This window comes from Onychostoma macrolepis, chromosome 13 (genome assembly GCF_012432095.1).
Source record: "Onychostoma macrolepis isolate SWU-2019 chromosome 13, ASM1243209v1, whole genome shotgun sequence".
In the NCBI taxonomy this organism is placed as follows: domain Eukaryota; kingdom Metazoa; phylum Chordata; class Actinopteri; order Cypriniformes; family Cyprinidae; genus Onychostoma; species Onychostoma macrolepis.
In genome coordinates this window covers 27,839,457-27,861,801 of record NC_081167.1, presented here as the reverse complement: position 1 = coordinate 27,861,801, position 22,345 = coordinate 27,839,457, and the positions used below count along the sequence as shown (strand labels likewise).

Genomic DNA, 22,345 nt, shown 5'->3' with positions numbered 1-22,345 from the left:
ATTTTGGGTAAAATATCATGGCAAACAAGCAAGTGTATAGTATTTAATTGTTTGCGAAAATGATAATTCAAAATTTCTTATGAAAGCGTGTCAGTAAAACCTCATAAAAACATTAAAAATCATGTAAAATCATTTGAAAATAGCATCAGCAGAGGTGCTCTCAAAAACCTTCTAACCTTTGCTTTAACACTGGAGGAGGCAAACATTTCTCTAAAGGAATCTAACAGAAATTCATTGAAAGCCAGGGGTGCCGTAGGTCGCAATAACATCACTTTCTTGACCACATCCTCCTTGTACTTCTCAAATCCAAAATTTTCCAGAACACTCCCATCTTGTCCAGACACAAGCCTGTAGCCAAATCTAGTTGCAATATTTTCCTTTTTAATGCAGCATAGATCACCCATCATAGAGATATGGTGTATGGCTGCAGTAACCGAAAGTTCCACTTGAGATCTCAACAGAGTTTCCGTGATTGTTCGTCTGGACACATCAAACCCAAAGGCAATGTCAATTTCGCAGTCTGTTCAAACAAAACAATGGATCACAATCTTCAAGAAAGGGTAAAGACAAAATATTATAGATCTATGAAAAGATAGGGCTATTCCAGACTATTTTCAAAAGGAATAGCAAGTTTCATTTTCAATTGTGTTTTCCATATGCGAACGCATTAATTGTCACATAATTGTAAACGCAGAGTAAAAGTAGCAGCATTTTCACTATGGTCACATGCATCAATCGGAGTATAAACAGTGAGAGATCTTGAGACAGATGAAAGCGTTTGGTTAATGGTGAATATTGACATACAGTATTGTGCATACCATTGTTTCTCTCGTTGTTAGCAGGGGATAATCGCTGCATTTGGGGTAAAAACTATTAATTTGTTTATTGTATAAGGTGCTAAAGAATATAAGGAGATTAGGGTTGCACTGTCTGTTCATTCACACGCACCTATCAGACTGGTAGCTGCCTTTAGCAATGCCTTATTACCTCCATTGTTTTAAGCCAGAGGTGCCCAACCCTGTTCCTGGAGATCTACCTTCCTGCAGAGTTCAGTTCCAACCCTGATCAAACACACCTGTCTTTAATTATCAAGTGCTCCTTCAGATCCTAATTAGTTGGTTCAGTTGTGTTTGATCAGGGCTGGAGCTGAACTCTGCAGGAAGGTAGATCTCCAGGAATAGGGTTGGGCACCCCTGTTTTAAGCATTCACTTCCCAATACAAACACGCCCCATAGTATAGTCCCACCCCTGACATTGACTTACAGGTTTTCGTGTAAGGGATCAGAAATTCAGAAATGCTAAAGGAATTGCAATTCCATTCGAGTTTTGGCAGGTTACATGCGTGACGCAGAGTGAAAAAGCAGATGCAGGCCCGCTTCTACAGCGGTGCTAGAGGGTGCCAAGCACCCTCAAACAAAATCAACAGCACCATCAGTTAAAGCTGTAATAATGGCATTTCATTGTAGATTTGGCAAACTATCCAGTGCTGTATGGTTTGCGGAGATTGGTTTCTATCTCAACATGTTTTGCAGTTTTGAGCAATAGCCAATCACAGACATATCTGTTAATTTCTTGTGTGCAACAGTCAATCAGAGGCATTTAAGAATCCACTCAACTCTCAAATCGTCAGAGTTTTTGCAGGTGTTGTGTTCAGTACGAATCATCTCATTATAAAAACTGTAGGCACAGTGTAAATAAGAGATTCATTGTGCAGCGTAGAGACCTTCATTGATGATAACGTAACTTTGTGAGATCGCAATGAACTAAGATGAGTGACAGCTTTTTAGTAATTATAAACAGAGTGCTCTTTTTGGAATAGCAATAGACGGCACTAAAACCTTTATATAGCCTATATTAAGGTTAAAGCACCCTTACTAATTTAAGAAGCACCCTCAGTGATTTGATTCTGGAGCCGGGGCTGAGCAGACGTGGTAATTAATATTGCTAATTATTGCTATGACATGCTTATAACTTGTAAGACATAGGAAATCCTCTCCACCAATAAGCTGGTGTGTGGTGGGCGTTCTGGCGCACTATGGCTGCCGTCGCATCATCCAGGTGGATGCTACACACTGGTGATGGATGAGGAGACCCCCCACACTGTAAAGCGCTTTGAGTGCCTAGAAAAGCGCTATATAAATGTAAGGAATTATTATTATTATTATTAAATACAGCTGCAAATGGACTTTGCTTTTCCATTTGAAATTTGGTAGTCATTGTGCGTTCACGAAAGTGAAAACGTAAACGGTAATGCAAGATTTGCAATTCTTTTTGTAAATAGTCTGGAATATCGTTCCATATATATACACATCGTTATCATTAATGCAAATGCATACATATTATATATGTACACTCCTCAGTATATTACCATGTTAAATTATTTTTATTTTATTTTTTTGTAAGGGATTCCCAAAGTCACTTAATCTTCTACTATCTACAGGTGATTAAAAAAGAGATTAATCTAATGGATATTATATTGTCTTTTTAGGGCATAGAAATTTAGTTTTTCCTGGCTAAAATGAATTTAAAAATTGTGAAAATTGTCATTGTACATTTGGTGGATTGATTTTAATCAACTAGCAGGCATCAGACCTCTCCTCGCCTGCTTTTTTTAATAGTTGTTTTTAAACAACGGTAATTGGAGCCTTTCTAAAAAAATATAAAGAAAAAGACAAATGCTGAAATAAAATGCGTAAATTAAATGATGGCTTTAGTCAAAGAAATAGTTAAAATCGGTTAATTAGTTAACATCTACATCCCTAGTGAAAATCGAAGACAAGACTGAAGATATGGCACTGTTTACATGTGCATGGTCATATGTTCAATGCATTTAACTGAGGTTTAGAACAAATCTTACTGGACTTGGGACTTTGAGCTCTGAAAGTTATGGTATATTTTGTCAAAAAATGTTACTTTCATTTAAACATTAAGAAAAAAATTGAATTAAAAGATTTCCCATCAAATTTACTTCTACTTACATCTTACATCTACTTATTGCTCTGTTCCAAAACCTGTTGAGCTTCCTCATCAGGCAGCAGGTCACAAGATATATAATACATAGCCATTTGGAGGCAGGCGGCAGATCATCAGGTTTAGGAATAGAGCTTACATGTAGAGTATTTGGTATCTAAAATAATGAAATTATGAATACTATAATAAATCAGTTCCCTTTCGATACTACACTCGTACTGCATCGCTAGATGCTTATGGGGAAAACGTACTCGGTTACTGTCGTAACCTCGGTTCCCTGAGATACGGAACGAGTACGGAGTCTTGATAAAGACGCATATGGGAAAAAGCCTTTTTTCTCCTGAACTGAAGTCTTATTCAATCACGCAGTGAAACTGCACGACTATTGGTTTGTGCAGTGTGTAAAAAACGAACCAATGGGTTGGCAGCGGAGCTGCACGAGCCTATGGCGACAAAGCCCGCCAGATCCCGCCAGAATGGGCGGGGCCATCTGGCTATATAAGTGGCCGTTTCGCCATAGGATCCTCAGGTTACTTCGACTGAAGCGACGACTGAGTCGTGCAGCTACCTGGCACAGCAAAGTACGCAGTACTCGTTCCGTATCTCAGGGAACCGAGTTTACGTCAGAAACCGAGTACGTTCCCTGTCGATACTCCACTCGTACTGCGTCTTGATAAAGACGCATATGGGAACTCAATTCAATCACGCCGTGCTAAGGTAGAGGAACGACTGCATAATATACCTCCATAAGCATTTTTTAATGCCCACAGGGAAGTGCAATAGTATACTCCAAGCTAAAGCAAGCTAAACTCATAGAGGATTCAGCCTCTTGGCTCCCCTTAGAAAACGGACAACTGAGTTGCCTCTGCCTACTGATTGGCCTGCTATAGGGGCGTGAAATTGACATGACCTGCGGAATCAGGGCGATCGGGGGGAATGCATAAAAGGAGGAGGTTCAACCTTCGAATAATAAGTTGGGCAGTGAGAGCTGTCTTTGGAGGCAAAAAGATCTACTTCTGCCCTGCCAAAGATCTTCCAAATCATCCAAACCATCCGCGGATGGAGCATCCACTCCTCTGAGGGGACATTGCTCAGAGATAATATATCTGCTCCTTGGTTCAATCTGCCCGGCAAGTGTGCTGCTCTCAGCGAGCGCAGATTGTGCTGATCCCACTCCAGAAGGCACTCTACCAGAATGAAGAGATGCTTCGAGGAGAGACCTCCCTGGTGATTTATAAAGGACACCACGGACATGTTGTCTGAGCGAATCAGCACATGGCGTCCTATTAGGTCTGGCAGAAAAAACTGGCAGGCTCGACATACTGCTAGCATTTCCAAGCAGTTGATGTGGAAGCCGTTCTCCGTTTTCGACCAATGGCCAAAGGTCGGTTTGCCTTCGCACAGCGCCCCCCCAACCTGTGTTGGAGGTGTCTGTCATGACAACTTTCCTGTTGCAGACCATTCCCATGGCCACGCCCCTCTCCATCCATCGTGGGTTCTTCCAGGGGGCCAGGGCTGTCACACAGGCCTGGCTCACCCTGATATGCAGGCGTCCGTGATGCCATGCGTAGGGTGGAACCTGTGGTTTCAACCAATGTTGGAAGGGCCACATGCAAAGCAGGCCCAGCTGTAACACTGGCGATGCTGCGGCCATGAGGCTCAGCATTCTCTGAAACGCTTTGAGGGGGCGAGCAGTGCCGTTTTTGAAGGAGCAAGTTTCTGAATGGCCAGAGTGCATTCTGGTGCTACCTTAGCTCTCATCTGTGCTGAGTCTAGAACTGTTCCCAGGAATGACACCCGTTGGCTGGGAGACAGTGCGCTCTTGGCGAAATTGACCCTGAGCCCCAGGCACTCTAAGTGGCTGAGGAGGAGGGCCCTGTGTTAAAGTAGCTCCACCTCTAACTGGGCCAGAATGAGCCAGTCGTCGAGGTAGTTGAGAATGCGGATTCCCATCTGTCTTAGAGGGGAAAGAGCCATGCACTTCGTAAAACTGTGATGGGGGCTATCTGGATGTGAAAGTATGCGACTTTCAAGTACAGAGAAAAGAACCAGTCCCCTGTGCGAATCTGCAAGAGGATCTGCTTCAGCGTGATCATCCTGAACGACCTCTTCATGAGGGCGTGATTCAGGCATCTGAGATCGAGGATGGGCCTGAGGCCGCCATCCTTTTTGGGGACGAGGAAGTAACGGCTGTAAAAGCCTGACTCGCTCTGAGCTGGAGGAGCCCTTTCTATGGCTCCTTTTTCCAACAGCGTCATCACCTCTGAGCGTAGAACGCGAGCGTTCTCGCTCTGCACCGAGGTGGAGACCACACCGCTGAAGCGCGGGGGTCTTCCAACGCTATCTTGGGTCGGGGGCCCTGGCGCTTCGGAAAGGGGTGGCGTCTGGCTGAGCGGGAACGCCCTCGCGTCTGCTGAGTCCTGGCAGGCTGAGGGGCAGGAACGACAAGTGCAGGCTTCGCTGAGTCGGCGCAGGTTTAGGGCGACTAGGAGTAGCTGCGGAGCTGGAGCGCTTTGGCAGGAAGTGTCGCATGGCCTGTGACGCCTTCTGCACCTCTGTGAAGGCTCAGACCCGTCTATGGCAGAGAGGAGTTTGGCCTGATAGACCTGTAGAACCGCCATTGAATGAAGCGCCGATGCCGCCTGTCCAGCTGAAGCGTAGGAGCGTCCAGTGAGCGCTGAAGTGGTCCTGCATGGCTTGGACGGGTGGGCGGCCTTCTACCAATGGCAGTGGGTGGGCAGAGGTAGGCAGCCACTGACTCATCTAGTTGAGGCATCTTCTCGTACCCCTTTTCTTCAGCGCCGTCAATTGTAGTGAGGGTGGATGAAGTGGAAGTACGGAGGTGAGCAGAGTAGGGGGAAGGCGAAAATCTCGTGAGCTCGTCGTGAACATCAGGGAAGAACAGCAAGGGTCGCTGGCGAGGGGCCTGGCGGCGCCCCGGAAGGAACCACTCGTCGAGACGGCTGCGAGGGGCGGAGTCACTCTCTGAAAAGAAAGCGATCCACAAGCGCAGAGAGGCGAGATTGATGTTCTCACAATGAGAACAATCAGAGCCAGCGAGCGCTGCATCTGCATGGGATTTCCCCAAACAGGAAACGCACTCGCTGTGGCCGTCATCGGCGTGCAGGGGAGACCTGCATGAGCTGCAGTAACAGCACAGCATTTGTAACAACGCCGATTTGCTCTTTTAGAATGCGTGAGATTCGCCGGATGGTGGCAGCGAACAGGACCGGAACTGCCGCAATGCTGGAGCGTGAGAAAAGGCGGCGAATCAGCCGAGCAGTTCGAGGTCGCTGGGTTCAGCTGCGAGGCTTGTCAACGGCGAGCAGGCTTCTGGGATCAGCGAAGGCAAAGTCATCGTCCCTGAAGGCAAAGTCATCGTCCCTGAAGGAGAAGAAATCTGAGGATTTTTTACACACTGCACAAACCAATAGTCGTGCAGTTTCACTGCGTGATTGAATAAGACTTCAGTTCAGGACAAAAAAGGCTTTTTCCCATATACATCTTTATCAAGATGCGGTAGGAGTGGAGTATCGACAGGAAACTCCTTTTTCTCTGATGACTGAAGCAGAGCTGCACGAGCCTATGGAAAGGAAGCCCGCCAGAGCCTGCCAGAATGGGCGGAGCCATCTGGCTATATAAGCGGGCATTGCACCATAGGATCTCAGATCAATTCTCCTTCAGCGACGACGATCTTCTCTTCGCTGATCCATGGGACTTGAAGCCGCTCGCCGTTGACACGCCTTGCTGCGGACAGAAGCTGACTCACCTGCACCTTTCTGCTGTTCCTGCCCACTCTTCGAGCCGCCTTCAGCATCCGGCGCAGATACCAGCTCGTCCCCTGCCATCCGGCGAGCTAAAATAGCAAATTTCTCAGTGGCGTTGTTGCAAATGCCACGCTGTCGTTGCAGCTCATGCAGGACCGCACTGCACGGTGACGCTGTCCACTCAGAGTACGTTTCCTGTCTGGGTAAACCCCACGCAGAAGCCGCTCTGACTAAGATGGAATGTTCACACTGCGTGAACATGAGTCTCGCCTCTCTGCTCCAGAGATGTTCACAAGTCTTTAACCTGGAGTCCTGAAGTCTGAAGTCTTTGTCGCTGGAGTCTGAGTCAAGTCTCGAGTCTTTGGTCACAAGTCTGAGTCGAGTTTCAAGTCACTTAATGGCTCGCTAAAAAATCCCATTCAGAATCATCATGTATTGAAATCTTCATATTTACAAAGCTGTTTTATAGGCTATAGACAAAATGTATGATCTATGATCTGCTTTGTAAAAAAAAAAAAAGAGGTGTTAAGCCTACTGTTTTCTGTAATCAAATTCTATAATAAGAGTCCAATCTACCATGACACATAAGTAAATATTTGACACAGATATTACAAAACCATACAAATAAATTATTTCTTTATGATATAAGTCAGGGGTATTCAATTAAAGTTCCAAGAGGCGTGGCCTCTATATTTTCTTCCAAGCAAAGGTCCGAACAAAACAAATAAATATATAAATTTTTACATGTATTGTATTTTTATATTTAGATACATGAGAGGCCATGTGAAATAAAAAAAAAAATGCTGTTTCTGTTCAGAGTTTTCCTCCTGAAATCTATACATAAAAGCAGTATCTAGCCTACTAAAACAGTGTAGCTACAATAATCAAAAAGTTCTCATCTTGAGCAGAACGATAACTAACAGTTTCAACGTTTAAGTTCCATCCTAGCCATCTAACAACAATTTCTCCAATTATAATTAGGCCTATATATTTTTTTTTAAATGTTCTTCAGAACATTTAAAAGATCAGAAACATCTTGTCACATCTGGTTTGAATAGTCAGAGTCATAGGTAATAGATAGATATATAGTAAGAAAAATAACTATATTTGCAGCATTGTTTTTTTCTGCTGTGTTTTAGTGAAAGTAATCTATAATTTTGCAGCTCACCGTGTTTCTGTTGTTGTTTAATAACCGCACCATCTGCAGCTCTTTAACTTGGCGCCGGCGCACGTCCGGAAAGAGAGAGAAAGCACACAGAGCTGAAAGGGCTTGAATAAAGCGTGTTTGGCTTTAGATAAAAATACTAGAGGATATAGCGCTGAAAGATATTTACCATAAATGACCCTGAGCACATGTTATGTGATCTGCTCTGCTATTTTGACGCGCTGCTCACTTAAAATGGTGCTGCTGTCACGGCTCACTGTCTGGATGGATGCCGGTGTGCGGATGCGGTCCGCCTTTTGAAAATGAGTTATATAAATATTTAAGGTTAGAAGACTGGAGTTGCTTTTAAAATATTCACAAGTCCTTTTCCTCGAGTCGAGTCAAGTCTGAAGTCATTTCAGGTCAAGTCTGAAGTCTATAAAAATGCGACTCGAGTCTGAGTCACTAACTCGAGTGCCCATTTCTCGTGATCGCGGCACGCTCCCTACTCGGCTCGCCTTCACACGTCCGCTTCATCTGCGCTCTCCTCAGTCGACAACGCTGAAGAAAAGGTCTAGTAAAAGCTGACTCCTCTGGATGAGTCAGTAGCTGCGCACCTCTGCCCGCCCATTGCCATTGGATGGAAAGCAAAGGTCACTTGCCCCTCCAGACTGTGCAGGACAATGTCTGCCCTCGCTGGACGAGCTTACTCCTCTGTCAGGCAGGCGGCCTCAGCTCTGCAATCCATGGCCGTGCTCCAGGTCTTTCAGGCCAAACTCCTCCAAGCAATGGATGAGTCCGGACCCGATCTTGCAACTTTCAGAGAGCTGCACAGTGCAACAGACCTGGCCCTTCGAGCTGCAAAGGTGACAGCACAGGCCATCGGGTGGTCAATGGCCAGCTTAGTGGTGCTGGAGCGCCACCTGTGGCTAAACCTCACTGAGATCAAGGAGGCTGAAAACGTCCCGCTCCTTGACTCTCCGGTCAGTGTATTTGTTATAAAACTGGTTGTGAATACTGGGCCCATTCTAAAAGCGCAAACACAAATAGCCGCTGTTAGAGTGAGAAAAATAAAACACAAACATTTTCAAAAAGAGAGAACTTTTCCCCTCATGGCGTTCTGCTACTCAAACCAATCCAACCCCTCGCCACACGGGCCAAGGCCTGGCAGGCCATCCCCGGAGTGTCAGATTGGGTTTTGGGGATTATAAAACGAGGTTACTCACTTGAGTTCACTTGAAGACCCTGCGGTAAGATCCCATCTTACCGCAGAGCAAGGACGCTCACGTCCTGCGCTCCGAGGTGATGGCTTTACTGGCAAAAGAAGCCGTAGAGATGATCGTGCCAGCTCAGAGAGAGTTAGGCTTCTACAGCTGCTAGTTTCCTCGTCCCCAAAAAGGATGACGGCCTCCGGCCCATCCTTGATCTCAGGCACCTGAACTGCGCCCTCATGAAACAGATCCTCTCGCAAATATGCCCAGGGGACTGGTTCTTTTCTCTGGATCTGAAAGACGCTTACTTTCACATCCAGGTAGCCCCCCATCACAGACGATTCTTGAGATTCGCTTTCGAGGGGGTGGCATATCAATACACGGTCCTGCTCTTCGGACTGTCCCTGTCCCAGCTCACTGTCTCCCAGCCAACGAACCTCGTTCCGGGAGCACTCTTCACTGGTGCTACAGCTGGGCCTGCTTCGCGTGAGGCCCCTTCAGTACTGGCTGAAACCGCAAGTTCCGCCCCATGCATGGTGTCACGGACACTTTCGTGTCAGGTTGAGCCAGGCCTGCGTGGCAGCTCTGGCCCCTTGGAAAGACCCCCAGTGGTTCAAGCAGGGCGTGATCATGGGCATTATTTACAGAAGGAAGGTGGTCTCGACAGATGCTTCCAACACAGGTTGGGGAGCTCTGTGCGAGGGCAAACCGGCCTTCAGCTCCTGGTCAGACACAGAAGGTTGGCTACACATCAACTGCCTTGAGATGACGGCAGTATGTCGAGCCCTTCAGACATTCTTACCAGACCTGAAGGGACACCACATGCTAGTCCGCTCAGACAGCATGACAGTGGTGTCTTATATAAATCGCCAAGGTGGGCTCGCCTTTTCGAGATGGTAAAACGCCTCTTGGAGTGGGCGCATCTCAACCTGCGGTCATTGAGGGCAGCACATGTGCCTGGCGTATTGAACCAAGGAGCAGACATGCTATCTCGGAGCAACATCCCCTCAGAGGAGTGGATGCTCCACCCACAGACGATTCAGAAAATCTGGGAGATCTTTGGCAAGGCAGAGGTCGACCTCTTCCCCTCAAAAGACAACTCTCACTGCCCAATTTACTTTTCAAAGTACGAGGATGAGTTGGTCCATGATTGGGACCTCCTCTCTCAAGCGAACAGGACGATGTGGCACCCCCAACCCGAGTTGTGGGCTCTGCACCTCTGGGCTCTCGACGGGAATCAATAGATCTTCCAGAGAGTGTCCAAAATACTATATCACAGGCTACAGCCCCATCCACGAGACGCCTCTATGCCCTTAAATGGTCGGTCTTCTCCGCCTGGTGCACAACCCGTGGCGAAGACTCAACTTCCTGTGACATATCGGTGATATTGTCCTTACTACAAGAGCTGTTGGATAAGGGCCACTCCCCTTCCATGCTCAAGATCTATGTGGCAGGTATAGCAGCTTTCCACGCTCCTATAGCCGGACAGTCTGTGGGCAAGAACAAGCTAGTTGTTAGTTTCCTGAGGGGGTCCAGGAAGCTCAATCCGCCTCGGCCCCCTACAGTCCCTATGTGGGACCTGCCCACGGTCCTGAGAGCCCTCAAGGGTTCCTTCTTCGAGCCACTACAGTCTGCGGATCTAAAATCCCTATCGTTAAAAACTGCCCTCCTACTGGCGTTAGCATCGATTAAACGAGTAGGTGACTTGTAGGTGCTCTCGGTGAGCCCTGCCTGCCTTGAATTTGGGCCTAATGACTCCAAGGTCGTCCAAGACATGGATACGATCCTAAAGTGCTCTACACCCCGTTTAGAGCACAGATTATCACTCTCTCTGTGCTTCCTCCTTCCGCGGAAGACCAGAAGTTAAACCTTTTCTGCCCTGTCAGGGCAGTGGGAATTTACATTGAGCGTTCCACCCCATTCAGGCAGTCGGAACAACTCTTTGTATGCTTTGGAGGCCGCACTAAAGGGTCCCCAGTGACAAAGTAGAGAATTTCTCAATGGTTAGTTGACGCTATTGCGCTAGCATACGCCTCCTTGGGCCATAGGACTTAGAGCCCATTCCACTCAGGGCATGGCCTCATCTTGGGCATAGTCTAGCAGTGTGTCCATGGAAGACATTTGTGTCTAGCACATTTGTGTCCGGCAGCTGGCTGGGCCTCGCAGTCCACATTCGCCAGGTTCTATAACTTGGACGTTCCGGCTTTACAGGCTCAGATCCTATCTGCTTAAAGGGGCACGTGCCCGCTTAAGGCGAGTATATTCCTTGTACACTCTTGGCCCTTTCAGAAGTGCTGAGGCTATACAAAATTATTTGGAACGATTGTCAGAGGCCTCGGTGAGTTCAGCCCTCTTGCCTCCTGCGGGGCTCACCCTGCTTATATTTGGTCCCTCTGAGCATTATTTGCTCAAGGCCAGTTCATGCCAGCCATTCCTCTTTCAAGGCACGGCGTGATTGTATTGGTTCCCCATAACCGTCTAGCGACGCAGTATGAGTGTAGCATTGAAAAGGAACGTAATCTGTTACTAACATAACCTCAGTTCCCTGAGATATGGGAATGAGTACTGCGTTGCCGGCCGTGCCATGATGCTGCACAACTCAATGTCGTCGCTTCAATCGAATTTGACCTGAGATCCTATGGCGCAATGCCCGCTTATATAGCCAGATGGCTCCACCCATTCTGGCGGGCTTCCTTGCCATAGGCTCATGCAGCTCCGCTGCCGAGCCATTGGTTCAATTTTAATTCACTGCATGAACTAATGGCTGTGCAGTTTCACTGCATGATTGTAAAGGCTTCAGTCATCAGAGGAAAAATGAGTTTTTTTCCCATAAGCAACTAGCGACGCAGTACTTGTTCCTGTATCTCAGGGAACCGAGGTTACGTTAGTAACCGAGTATGTTACTTACCATGTGGGGGTGATGGTTCTGGTCTTGTGTCTGTACAGAGTACATGTAACACTTTCCTTGTGGTAGTATTCAGTTTAAGGCCTTCAAAAGTTTCCATAAGGACCCGATCAGGTGATCCAGCTATTTCACGCAGCTCAGATTTCTTTATATCATCGCCAACCCCAATAACAGTTATTATTATGTTCTTGTTTTTGAGATAACTTAATGCGTTCAAGTCCTTTGAATCATGAGCATATCCATCTGTGATCAGCAAGAGATTCTGAAAGACTCCTTCATCTATTCTGGATCCATTCTCTCTTGTGAAATAGTATCTAATATTTCTCAGGGCGTCCCAAGTACCTGTGCCCTGCTTTCGTTGTGCAATGTCATTCATAGCTTTCTCCACTTCTGCAAAACTATTGTAGTTGTTCAGGTGAAATTCATCCAGGAATTTATCACTAAACTGGGCAACACCCACTCGCCATTTGTCTTGAGCAATATCAATCTCTTTCACAATGTCAATCATAGTTTTTTTGAGAGTATTCCAACTTGAATCCTTAATCGACTCTGATCCATCAATTAAAAAAACAAGGTCTGCTACCTCCATCTCACAAACTAGAAAGAGAAACAAAAAAAACATTAGGACTACATTAATGGACAGTTCTGGAAAGCAACATTAAAGTGCAACATTAAGTGAATGAAAAGTTTTAAATCTAAAAAGTGCACCGTGTATAAAATTATTGTCTCTCAAAAGAAAGAGTCGACTCTGAATCATTGAAACGAGTCATTTTTAAGATGAATCCCAAGCCGTTTCATGTTGAGGTCAACATGAAACATTAGCATATTGCCTGCCCACTTGTTGCGTGCACAGACCTGGGAAAACGTCTTAGGTTACGTATGTAACCCCAGTTCCTCGAGGGAACGAGACGCTGCGTCCAAGAACGCTAGGGGAACGCCTCCAGCGTGACCACGCTCTGATACAAATGTAATCTGTCCAAAGGATGGGCGAGACGTCACGGGCGGGTGACGTAACGGCCAGGAGGCATAAAAGCACGTGCGGTGGAACCGGCGTCAGCTTCAGGAATGAAGCAACCGCTCGTAGGGATGCCGGAAGTATGGCCTTGAGATGCAGCGTCTCGTTCCCTCGAGGAACTGGGGTTACATACGTAACCTAAGACGTTCCTCTTCAGGAACTCGAGCTGCGTCCAAGAACGCTAGGGGAACGAGATCCCCACGCCGCCAGACTGACAAATCCCTGCCTAGTGTGGATGGAGCACAGCTAGGGCGAGAGAAAAAAGGCCACAGGTGGCTAGGTGAGCGGGGCCTGCGTCCCGAGGCCAACTTCTGAAGAGTGAGTCTTGATCCCCAAGAGGGAGAGCAGAGGACTCGAGGCTATGGAATAGCATCCTGATCCACCACATAGCAAACGCCTGGCCGGAGGCCTCAGCCTCTGGAGGAAACATGTACTAGGGGTGTCTACCCACTGAAGGTCACCGAGAAGGCGCGGTAGGCCGGTATAGCCGCCACGTAAACCCTCAGGGTGGAGTGGGTTAACCCTGCGGAGGAACAGGCCCGCACGAACTCCAGAACTGTACCAGTCGGAAAAAGTTCCACTTCAAGGCGTATAGTTTCCTCGCTGAGGAGCTCTGGATTGGAGGAAGGTCTCAACAACCTCGGTTGGGAGACCGGAAGTTATGGGCTGTGCCCCTCAGGGCCACACCCACAACTTCCAAAGCTCCGGGCGGGGTGACAGACCCCGCCAGAGAGGAGATCCTCCTGACGGAATCTCCCATGGAGAGCCGTCGAGGAGAGAAATCAGGTCCGAGAACCATACTCGGCCCGGCCAGAACGGTGCTACCAGAAGTAGACTGACCTCGTGCCAGCGCACTCTCGCCAGAACTTCCGGGAGCAGAGCGATCGGGGAAAAATGTACAGACGAAGCCTTGGCCACGTCTGTACCATGGCATCCAGCCTCAGGGTGAAGCATCCATTCCCCGGGCCTCAGCCCCTGCCTTGACGGGATGTCTGCTCCCACACTGAGATGCCCAGGCATGTGAACTGCTCTCAGCGAGAGGAGTTTGTCCTGGGACCACCCAAGGATCTGGTACGCCAGCCTGTGCAGGGGGCGTGAACGCAGACCTCCTCGGTGGTTGATGTAAGAGACCACCGCAGTGTTTTCGGTGCTATCGCACCAACACCGGCGATCTCTAGGTCTGGGAGAAAGTGTTTCTGTGAAACAGGCAGTTGAAGTGCCACATGAGACGGCGAGTACTCCACAGACTGCGGGCAGGGTGAGGGACACGTCCGTCGCTAGCGTACGCAGCAACACGGAGCTCCCAACACCAGGCCCTGAGACAAGAACCAAGGATGTCTCCACATGTCTAAGGCACGTAGGCACCACCACGTGACCTTGATCATGTGAAGCGGTTTTCCCCTTGGGGAGAACCCCTTGGTCTTGAGCCACCACTGTTGAGTGACTGGCCTTCTTTCACTCTCCTGACTGCTGTGAGGATTGACTCGATCCGAGCAGGGGACACACGTGCCTGCATCGTGGTCGAATCCCACACCACACCAAGATAAGTGGTTCTCTGTAATGGAGAAAGCACACTCTTCTTGGTGTTCAGTCTTAACCCCAACACTTTCATGTGAGCACGAACAACATCTCATCAACCAAAGTGGATATGCGGATGCCTTGTAGCCGCAAAGGTGAGTGTTAGGCCGAAGGGAAGAACCCGATATTGGTGAGCTTCGCCCTCGAAAGCAAACCTCAGGAACTCCCTGTGAGTGAGTGGGAAGGATGGAGATATGGAAGTATGCGTCTTTTAGATCGATCGCGACAAACCCGTCCTCGGACCTGATCTGAGACACGACCTGTTTGAGCATCTTGAACTTCAGTCTGCTGACTGAGTGGTTCAACTGATGCAGATCTAAAATGGGACGCCAACCCTTCATCCTTCTTGGGAACTATGAAGTACCGGCTGTAGAACCCGGAATCTCTTTCGTAAGGAGGGACCACCTCGATGGCCTCCTCTCTCAAGAGAGTACTCTACTTCTCGTTCCATTACCAGAACCTGCTCGGGGCCCACCAGAGTGGGATTCAACCCGTTGAAACGAGGCGGAGGAGAACCAAACTGGATTCCGTAGCCTCTTTCTACAGTATGCAGGTCCCATGGAGACACATTTGGCAGTAGTTTTCACGCTGCCAAATAGTCTATTAAGGGAACCAGTTTCTCAAGACTGGCCTCTGGTATAACCAGGGCGGCTAGCTCGGTGTCCTGGAACGGCACGCCGGCAGGAGACGGCCAAACTAGCTGCTCTAGAAACCCCTGAAGGGGGTGGCGAGCATCTCAGCTCCGCTACGTTTCCGGGCAGAAGAAACTGAGATGTGTGCTCGCTGGAGATCGCTGCGCCCTGGAACACCGACGTGGCAGGGTTGGCAGAAAGATCTCCTGAGGGCACTGAGGAGAGACGGGCACCGTGTACCCCGGTGTACGCCGCTCTTCCCCAGAGGGGCCTGCCCTCATAAGTTCTGGGCCATGGGCACCAGGACTGCCTCAGCCGAAGTCTCCTATTGAAGCGACTGTCCTCAGACTCGCGTCATCTTCAAGGAAGACTAGACTGGTAGAACCAGAGCCTGCAATGCAGGACCCAATGAGACACGCTTGGCAGGGGCTCCCACACCGCCAGGTGCCTACTAAGGGAACCAGTCTCTGGAGACTGGCATCTGGTATAATCAAAGCGGCTAGTTCGGTATCCTGAACGGCACACCGGCAGGAGAAAGCCAAACTAGCTGCTCTAGAGACCCCGAAGGGTGGCGAGCATTACAGCTCCGCTACGTTTCCGGGCGGAAGAAACTGAGATGTATGCTCGCTGGAGATCGCTGCGCCCTGGAACACTGTACGTGGCAGGGTTGGCAGACCGATCTCCTGAGGGCACTGAGGAGAGACGGGCACCGTGTATGCCGCTCTTCCCCAGAGGGCCGGCCCTCAGAAGTCCTGGGCCATAGGCAGCAGGATGTTTTAGCCAAAGACTATCCAGCGAGTGACGGTCCGCAGATCCGCCTTCTGCTAGAAGGCCTCAGCCCGAGCGCCACTCTGACTCCAACATACTGGGAGTACGAGAAGTGACGCTCCCTATAGGAGGAGCTGGAACACGGTTGGGGCTGCTCCGCCCAGCAGCCCCTGCTGACCACATCAACCTCCTCAGAGGAAGAGAAGTAAAACATAGTGCTCTCACTCGAGAAAATCCCAAGTTTTCTTAGGCTCCTTACACATACACATCTAACTTCTCCTAGTTAGATGAAATAGATCATTTAATTCCTCAAAATTAAATGGAGAAAAACAACCAGACAAGTAAACACGGTCTGATATGAAAGGATTCATGAAACGAACCAGAATGACATAATGCACGCGCAACGCGCGCTGCAACAGTGAGCTCTCACTCAAAGGGGGAAGAACCGCACCGCGGGCTTCCAGCCCCGAGCGAGAGCGCTAGATCTGGGGATTGCAGGTGGAGAGAGGGCGAACCCGTCTCCAACCCGTCCGCCAGATCTATGTGCGATCCCCGCGATCTCATTCGCCGCCGTGCCTCAGCAGCGGCGGACCGGTTTCTTTTTAACCGCGAGATCATACGGCGGGGAGAAGCACGATCAGCCCCTTTTTTTCGAGCTGACAGCGCGAACTCCGTTCCTAAGCAGGGACACTGCTATAATGACAACCTCGTTCATAATAAGCTTGTGCAAACACTGCGATTTTACAAAGCTCATCGACACCATTCACCACGTCTACCTCCTCGGAGAAAGACAGGCGGAGCGTCGCGCCCTCTCTCTCTGGGGGGAAGTACCCGCGGGGCTTCCGAACCCAGAGAGCGGGCGCTGGATCTGATGGGAAGGAAGAAGATAGGGGCTCGCCCGTCTTCATTCCCTCCACCTGATCCATCTGCGATCCCCGCGAGCGCAGCCGCTGCTCCGCCTCGGCGAAAGCGGGCCGGCAACGCAAGGAACGCATGTGAAAGCTCCCTCCTCAAAGAGAGCCCTCTGAGAGTAAGCATACGCAGCGACAAACGCCACAGCGGGCAGTCAGCTCCCTCGAGAGCTGACTCTGCGTGCTCTGCTCTCAAGCAGACCACACACGGACTGTTAGTGAAAAACACAGCCTGTAATGCGATCTGCTCTCGCCCAAGTGCTAGTTTCTCTGCACTTTAGACATTGTGGAGCTTATTTCAAGTGACAAACAACACTAAATAAGACTCACAACACAGATCGACAGACACACAGAGTAGCGGTAGCTGAATGACAAAAGCTGACGCCGGTTCCACCGCACGTGCTTTTATGCCTCCTGGCCGTTACGTCACCCGCCCGTGACGTCTCGCCCATCCTTTGGACAGATTACATTTGTATCAGAGCGTGGTCACGCTGGAGGCGTTCCCCTAGCGTTCTTGGACGCAGCTCGAGTTCCTGAAGAGGAACCTGATTTTCGCGTTGGTCTGAATGAAAATGCAAATTCATTCTTTGCCAATAGGTGCTGCTTTTGGAGCGTTAAAAATAGCTGTTTCCCCGGTAACAGCTGTACACAAAGCAGCACTGTGCTCACAAACGCTGCTTTAAATGAAATCGACCAATCGAACCAATCGCCGCAGATTAGCATCACGCAAAGGAGGGGTTTGGAAAAATGAATCATTGCGCGAATCGTTTGGGAGTCGTTGAGCAAATAAGGTAAAAGTAAATGCATGTTATAAGAAAATGAAAGTGTTTTTTGACCTTCCATGCATGTCAACCTGTTGTTGGGGACTCCAAAACCAAAAATTAACCTTTCATAACCCATAATAGGGGCACTTTAAGTCTGTGAAACTGGGGGAAGTGTTTAGTGATAAGAATTAGACTTACTTGGTTTGGTAAGATCACAGAGCTCTTGGGTGATCCGTTTTTGTAGTCCACGCAGATCCTGGTAGGTGTCTGCATAGTGCACTCTTCCTTTATTTCCCACCACCTCCTTTAGCTGTTGTTTATCGGCATCTTGGGTACCAATAGCAAAAAAGTAGACCTCTGAATCTGCCAGTGATTCAGGCCATGTTGCCAGACCACTTAAGTCATTAACCTTGCCGTCTGTTATCAGGAATAGCACTTGGGAAACATTCTTTGCTCGTCGCCCACCGTGTGTATCACCAAAGTAGGAGAGTGTATAGTTCAGGGCTTGAGCCGTGTTTCTGCTTCCTCTTGAAGCTTTGAGGTTTGAGATAGCCCAGAGAATATCAGTTTGACTGTAGTACTGATTTAGTGTGAACTCCAAATGAGGGTTATTAGAGTAGGTGACGGCACCAAATCTTACCCGTTTTTCTCCAACCACAGATTTGCTTACCGTATATTCCATTAAGTTTATAATTTCCTGAAAACCATCTTTACTGGGACTTCCAGCAGTGTCAACAAGGAAGATTATGTCAACCAGTTCTGGTGTCTTGCATTCTGGAAAGATACATGATCATAATGTAAGAAGTCATTTAGAAAATCCACCTATGCTTTTATTTGAAGTGGTTATTACTTATTACAATGCAAACGAAAGCTGACAAGCATTTATGACATGACAAGCAGACATACACATGTGTAGGACAGGGCTATTCAATTGGCAGCCTGTCAGTCCTGGGGGAAGAGTATGCACGCCTCAAATTGTTTTTGCACAAATTAGTTTGTCCACAAGGTGGCCACACTGGCCCCGGCCCTTGTTTCACAGCCGAAAAAGAAAAGGAAGACACTCAACAACAATAATCTACCGGAGAACGCAATATCAATAGACGGCAGTGTTGACAAGCGCTCATGTGAGGGGGGTTAAGAGATATACGCAACTTGTTTAAATGAGATTAAAGACAGTGTTATCTGTCATAACTTCTGGCAAGAAATAGCATAGACTGGATGAAGATGATTATCAAATGGAGTATAGTTTGAAATGCTGAGCATTCAGCTGTCCGCAAATGCTGAGCTTCACTGCTTCACCCAGCAAACACAGAACATTCCCCTAACTTTAGTTTTTGGTTCCCGTTTGGTTATTTTTTTGGGAACCAAATACTAACGTTAGGGGAAGGTTTTTTTTGTTTGTTTTTTTTGTTGTTGTTTATTTTTTGTAACCATAAAATATTGTACCCAGAATGTTGCATGGTGATTTTTATTAAATAACCTAAAAATAACTTACAGAAAATGTTCCCTAATGGTTAGTTTTAGTTTTTTTTTTTTTTGCAACCATAAAATAGCGTTCCCAGAACATTGCAGGGTGGTTATTTTTAAAATAACCTAAAAATAAAATAACAGAGTGTTCCCTACTGGTTATTTTTATAACCCTGTAAAACTATCTTTCCAATGAAAACATTGTAGATGTTTTTGTGTAATGACCTATACAGAGCACTGAAATTTATTTAATGCAGCATTTATTAAAATACAGAAATGAGATAAATCAAAACACGTTTGAAATTATAGTATTAAGTCAGGGTTAAGCATAGAGTGATAACAGAAATCATAATTTCGTGGGTTTGTTTCATCTTCATTTACTGATCTGCACGCGCTGCTCCAGCCGCGCTCGCGGAATTGAAAAATTAACAATCATTTAATTTTACTGGCTGACTGACTCGCTCGTTTATCGATCTATTTATTGAATGCAGTGGTGGGCCGTCACGGCCAGCAAAGCCTTTTCTGCTGGCCTAAACACTATCAGAATCACTGATTTAGTTTTCATATATTTTTCCATGAATGTGTATTAAGTTATTTACAATAGTCTATTCTCTTCATTTCATACCTTTTCTCTGTTGCGCTCGTTGTGATGCTTCCAGTAGTGTATGTTTTCATTAGAGCTTTTATCCAATCATATTTCAGCAATCGTGTTGCCAGGGTCAAAGAAATCTGCCTAAGGCCCTCAGAATCAACAGTGCAGGCATCTGTAGCCTTAAATCAATGGCAATAAAACCATTGCTTTAACCAGATTTTGAGTTGGCAGCACCAGGACCATCTAGCAGGCTTACAATAACGTCTGCTTTTTCTCGTCCTTTGATTGGATGCTCAGAGAGCGTACTAGTCAAAGCTAGCAAACAGCATTACTGTAAAACATTTTTGTTTTCACAGTATTATTACGGTTTCTCAGTTTCTTACCGTATATGATGTGTACAGTGGGTTATTTTAGATTTTCAGTGCATTCTGAAAAATATTCGCCTTCTGTAAATAAAAAATACTAAAGTACTAAATGACCGCGAAAAACAACCACACACCTCCTCGGCACCGGCTCTGTGAAAGACTCATCATGAGTCTCTTTTTTATTACTTTATGCGTTGTATTCTGATGTTATTTGCAAGATATAAAGCCACGTTTACGTTTCCATAAGAATAGAAGTTTCCCGAGTCGAGCTGTGTTAACTGGTCTTTTCCTCCCGACTGCAACGCTGCTGGCAGAGGCAGACTGGCGGGGAGAAAAAAACAGCGTCGGTGTGAAGATGAGATTCCTAGGGGTACGTTAAAACACATGTATACGCTTTTCTTCATTGTCTTGTATGAATGTTACTTGCTCACTTTCCTGGTAAAGCTGTGCTAACATAGTATTTTCCTCCCACAGCGAGCTGGCAGACAGTCAGGGAGACTCGTGAAGACGAAAAGCAGTAAGAGTTTGTTCAAATGTTAGGTCAACTTTAAAACACATGTAATCGCCTTATTTGTTTTATATCAATGTTATCTGTAAGGTATAAATACGTTTGAGTTAATAAATGTCTGTATAGAGATTACGTGACCCTTAGGCGGCAATGCACGCATAGTCCTTCGCTCTGCTCACTTTGTCAGAAATTGTATATATCCTGTCAGTAAATTTTTAACCACTCTTTATTTAACTCATTATGAGTACCCCAGCAGTCAAGGACAGCCGGAAAAGAGAGTGTGGACAATCGCCAATAAAGAAAAAATTAAAAGATTCCACCATCTCCAGAGAGGATCTCGATGCTGCTATAGCTAATGGTATCAAGCTAGCGCTTAAAGAGCAAAAAACTACTCTCTATTCTGTAGTGGCTTCGACTGTAAGATAGACTCTGTACTGACCCCAGCATTCCGTGATCTACATTTGGATATACAAACGACCAACGATTTTGTAAAAGAGCTAAAAGCAGAAGTTGAAAAGCTAGCCATCGCAGCGAAACCATTCAAGCAGCTGCACGTGAGGATAGTAGGACAGTCATAAACTTAAGAAATCAGCTGGAGCAACTCACCGAAAAAATTACGAACATTGAAGATAGGAGCAGGAGAAATAACGTGCGACTGGTGGGGTTGCCTGAGGGGGCGGAAGGCTCCGATGCAGCTGGTTTCCTCAGAGCTAATCTTTCCAAGTGGATCCCTTCCCTGAAAGGCCGTGATATCGAGATTGACCGGGCCCATCGCATGTATGACAGAAGGAAAAACTCTGATCGGCCATGTACTCTCATCTTCTGTGTACTAAGATTGCATGACAGATCGGCGATCCTGAAAGGTGCTCGGCAGGCATATCCGCTGAAGTATAACAATGCAGGACAATGTCACGCTACTATTTTTTCCCGACTTTAGTCCAGCCACAACTACCAAGAGAAAGAGCTTTAATCCAGTCTTGAAGAAGATGACAGCACTTGGTCTCCAGCCCTTCCTCACCTATCCGGCGGTAATTAAACTACGGCACAAAGGTGAGCAGATGATGTTCGACTCTCCTCAAAAGGCAGAGGATTTTGTTACTTCACTGTCACTGAAGACGTATTCTGCAGTGCTACAAAGCAGCGGGAAGACGTCGGCTACCATCTCCATCCTCTCAGCTCAATGAGGGAAAATTAAGGATGAGGTCTGTGGTGATCCTAACTGCCCTGAAGAGGTCAATACCAAGGTGGCCATGGACACTTGTTAATTTCTTTTTGTAATCTTGCCCCTGCCCTGCACGTTCGTCCGCTAATTGTTAAATAATAATGATTTATTTATTTTCTTTATTTTTATTAATTATTATTATTCTTCTTTGGGCTGATGGAGAGCAGGTTCAATCACTACGCTTTTGGCTCTCTGGGCCTTTGAGGACATGTCTTGCGTTGAAGTGGACTGGTCACGCATCAACATTTGTTTCTGTTGTTTATGCAGACCTACACTCTCTGTAATGTGCGGTCTGCTTTGGTTTTTATACACAGTTGTTTGTCGTTCCTTGTTTTTGCTTTTTTTCTATGCCCTTCAACAGACATCAATAATTTTACTGATTCTGCTTTTCTTTTAAAATGACTATGCATCTAGGTGGATTGGTATCCAGTATACATACAAAATGTTTACATGTCACTGGCAGTATGGCATTGCTTTTGTTTCTCTTCACTTAGACAGAATCTTGGCATGGCGAGCACACAATGCA

At 47.1% G+C, this 22,345-nt stretch overlaps 1 protein-coding gene across 1 annotated transcript in view; it reads right to left on the bottom strand.

Moving 5' to 3' along the window:
• The window catches only part of LOC131551936 (collagen alpha-6(VI) chain-like), a 73,751-nt gene that overhangs the window by 31,678 nt on the left and 19,728 nt on the right, over window positions 1–22,345 (bottom strand). The window contains exons 9-11 of the mRNA XM_058795193.1: window positions 17,864–18,439; window positions 12,001–12,594; window positions 177–520 (exon numbers count right to left, since the gene is read on the bottom strand). Of these exons, the coding sequence (XP_058651176.1) occupies window positions 177–520; window positions 12,001–12,594; window positions 17,864–18,439 (1,514 nt within the window). The remainder of the gene's footprint in view (window positions 1–176; window positions 521–12,000; window positions 12,595–17,863; window positions 18,440–22,345) is intronic.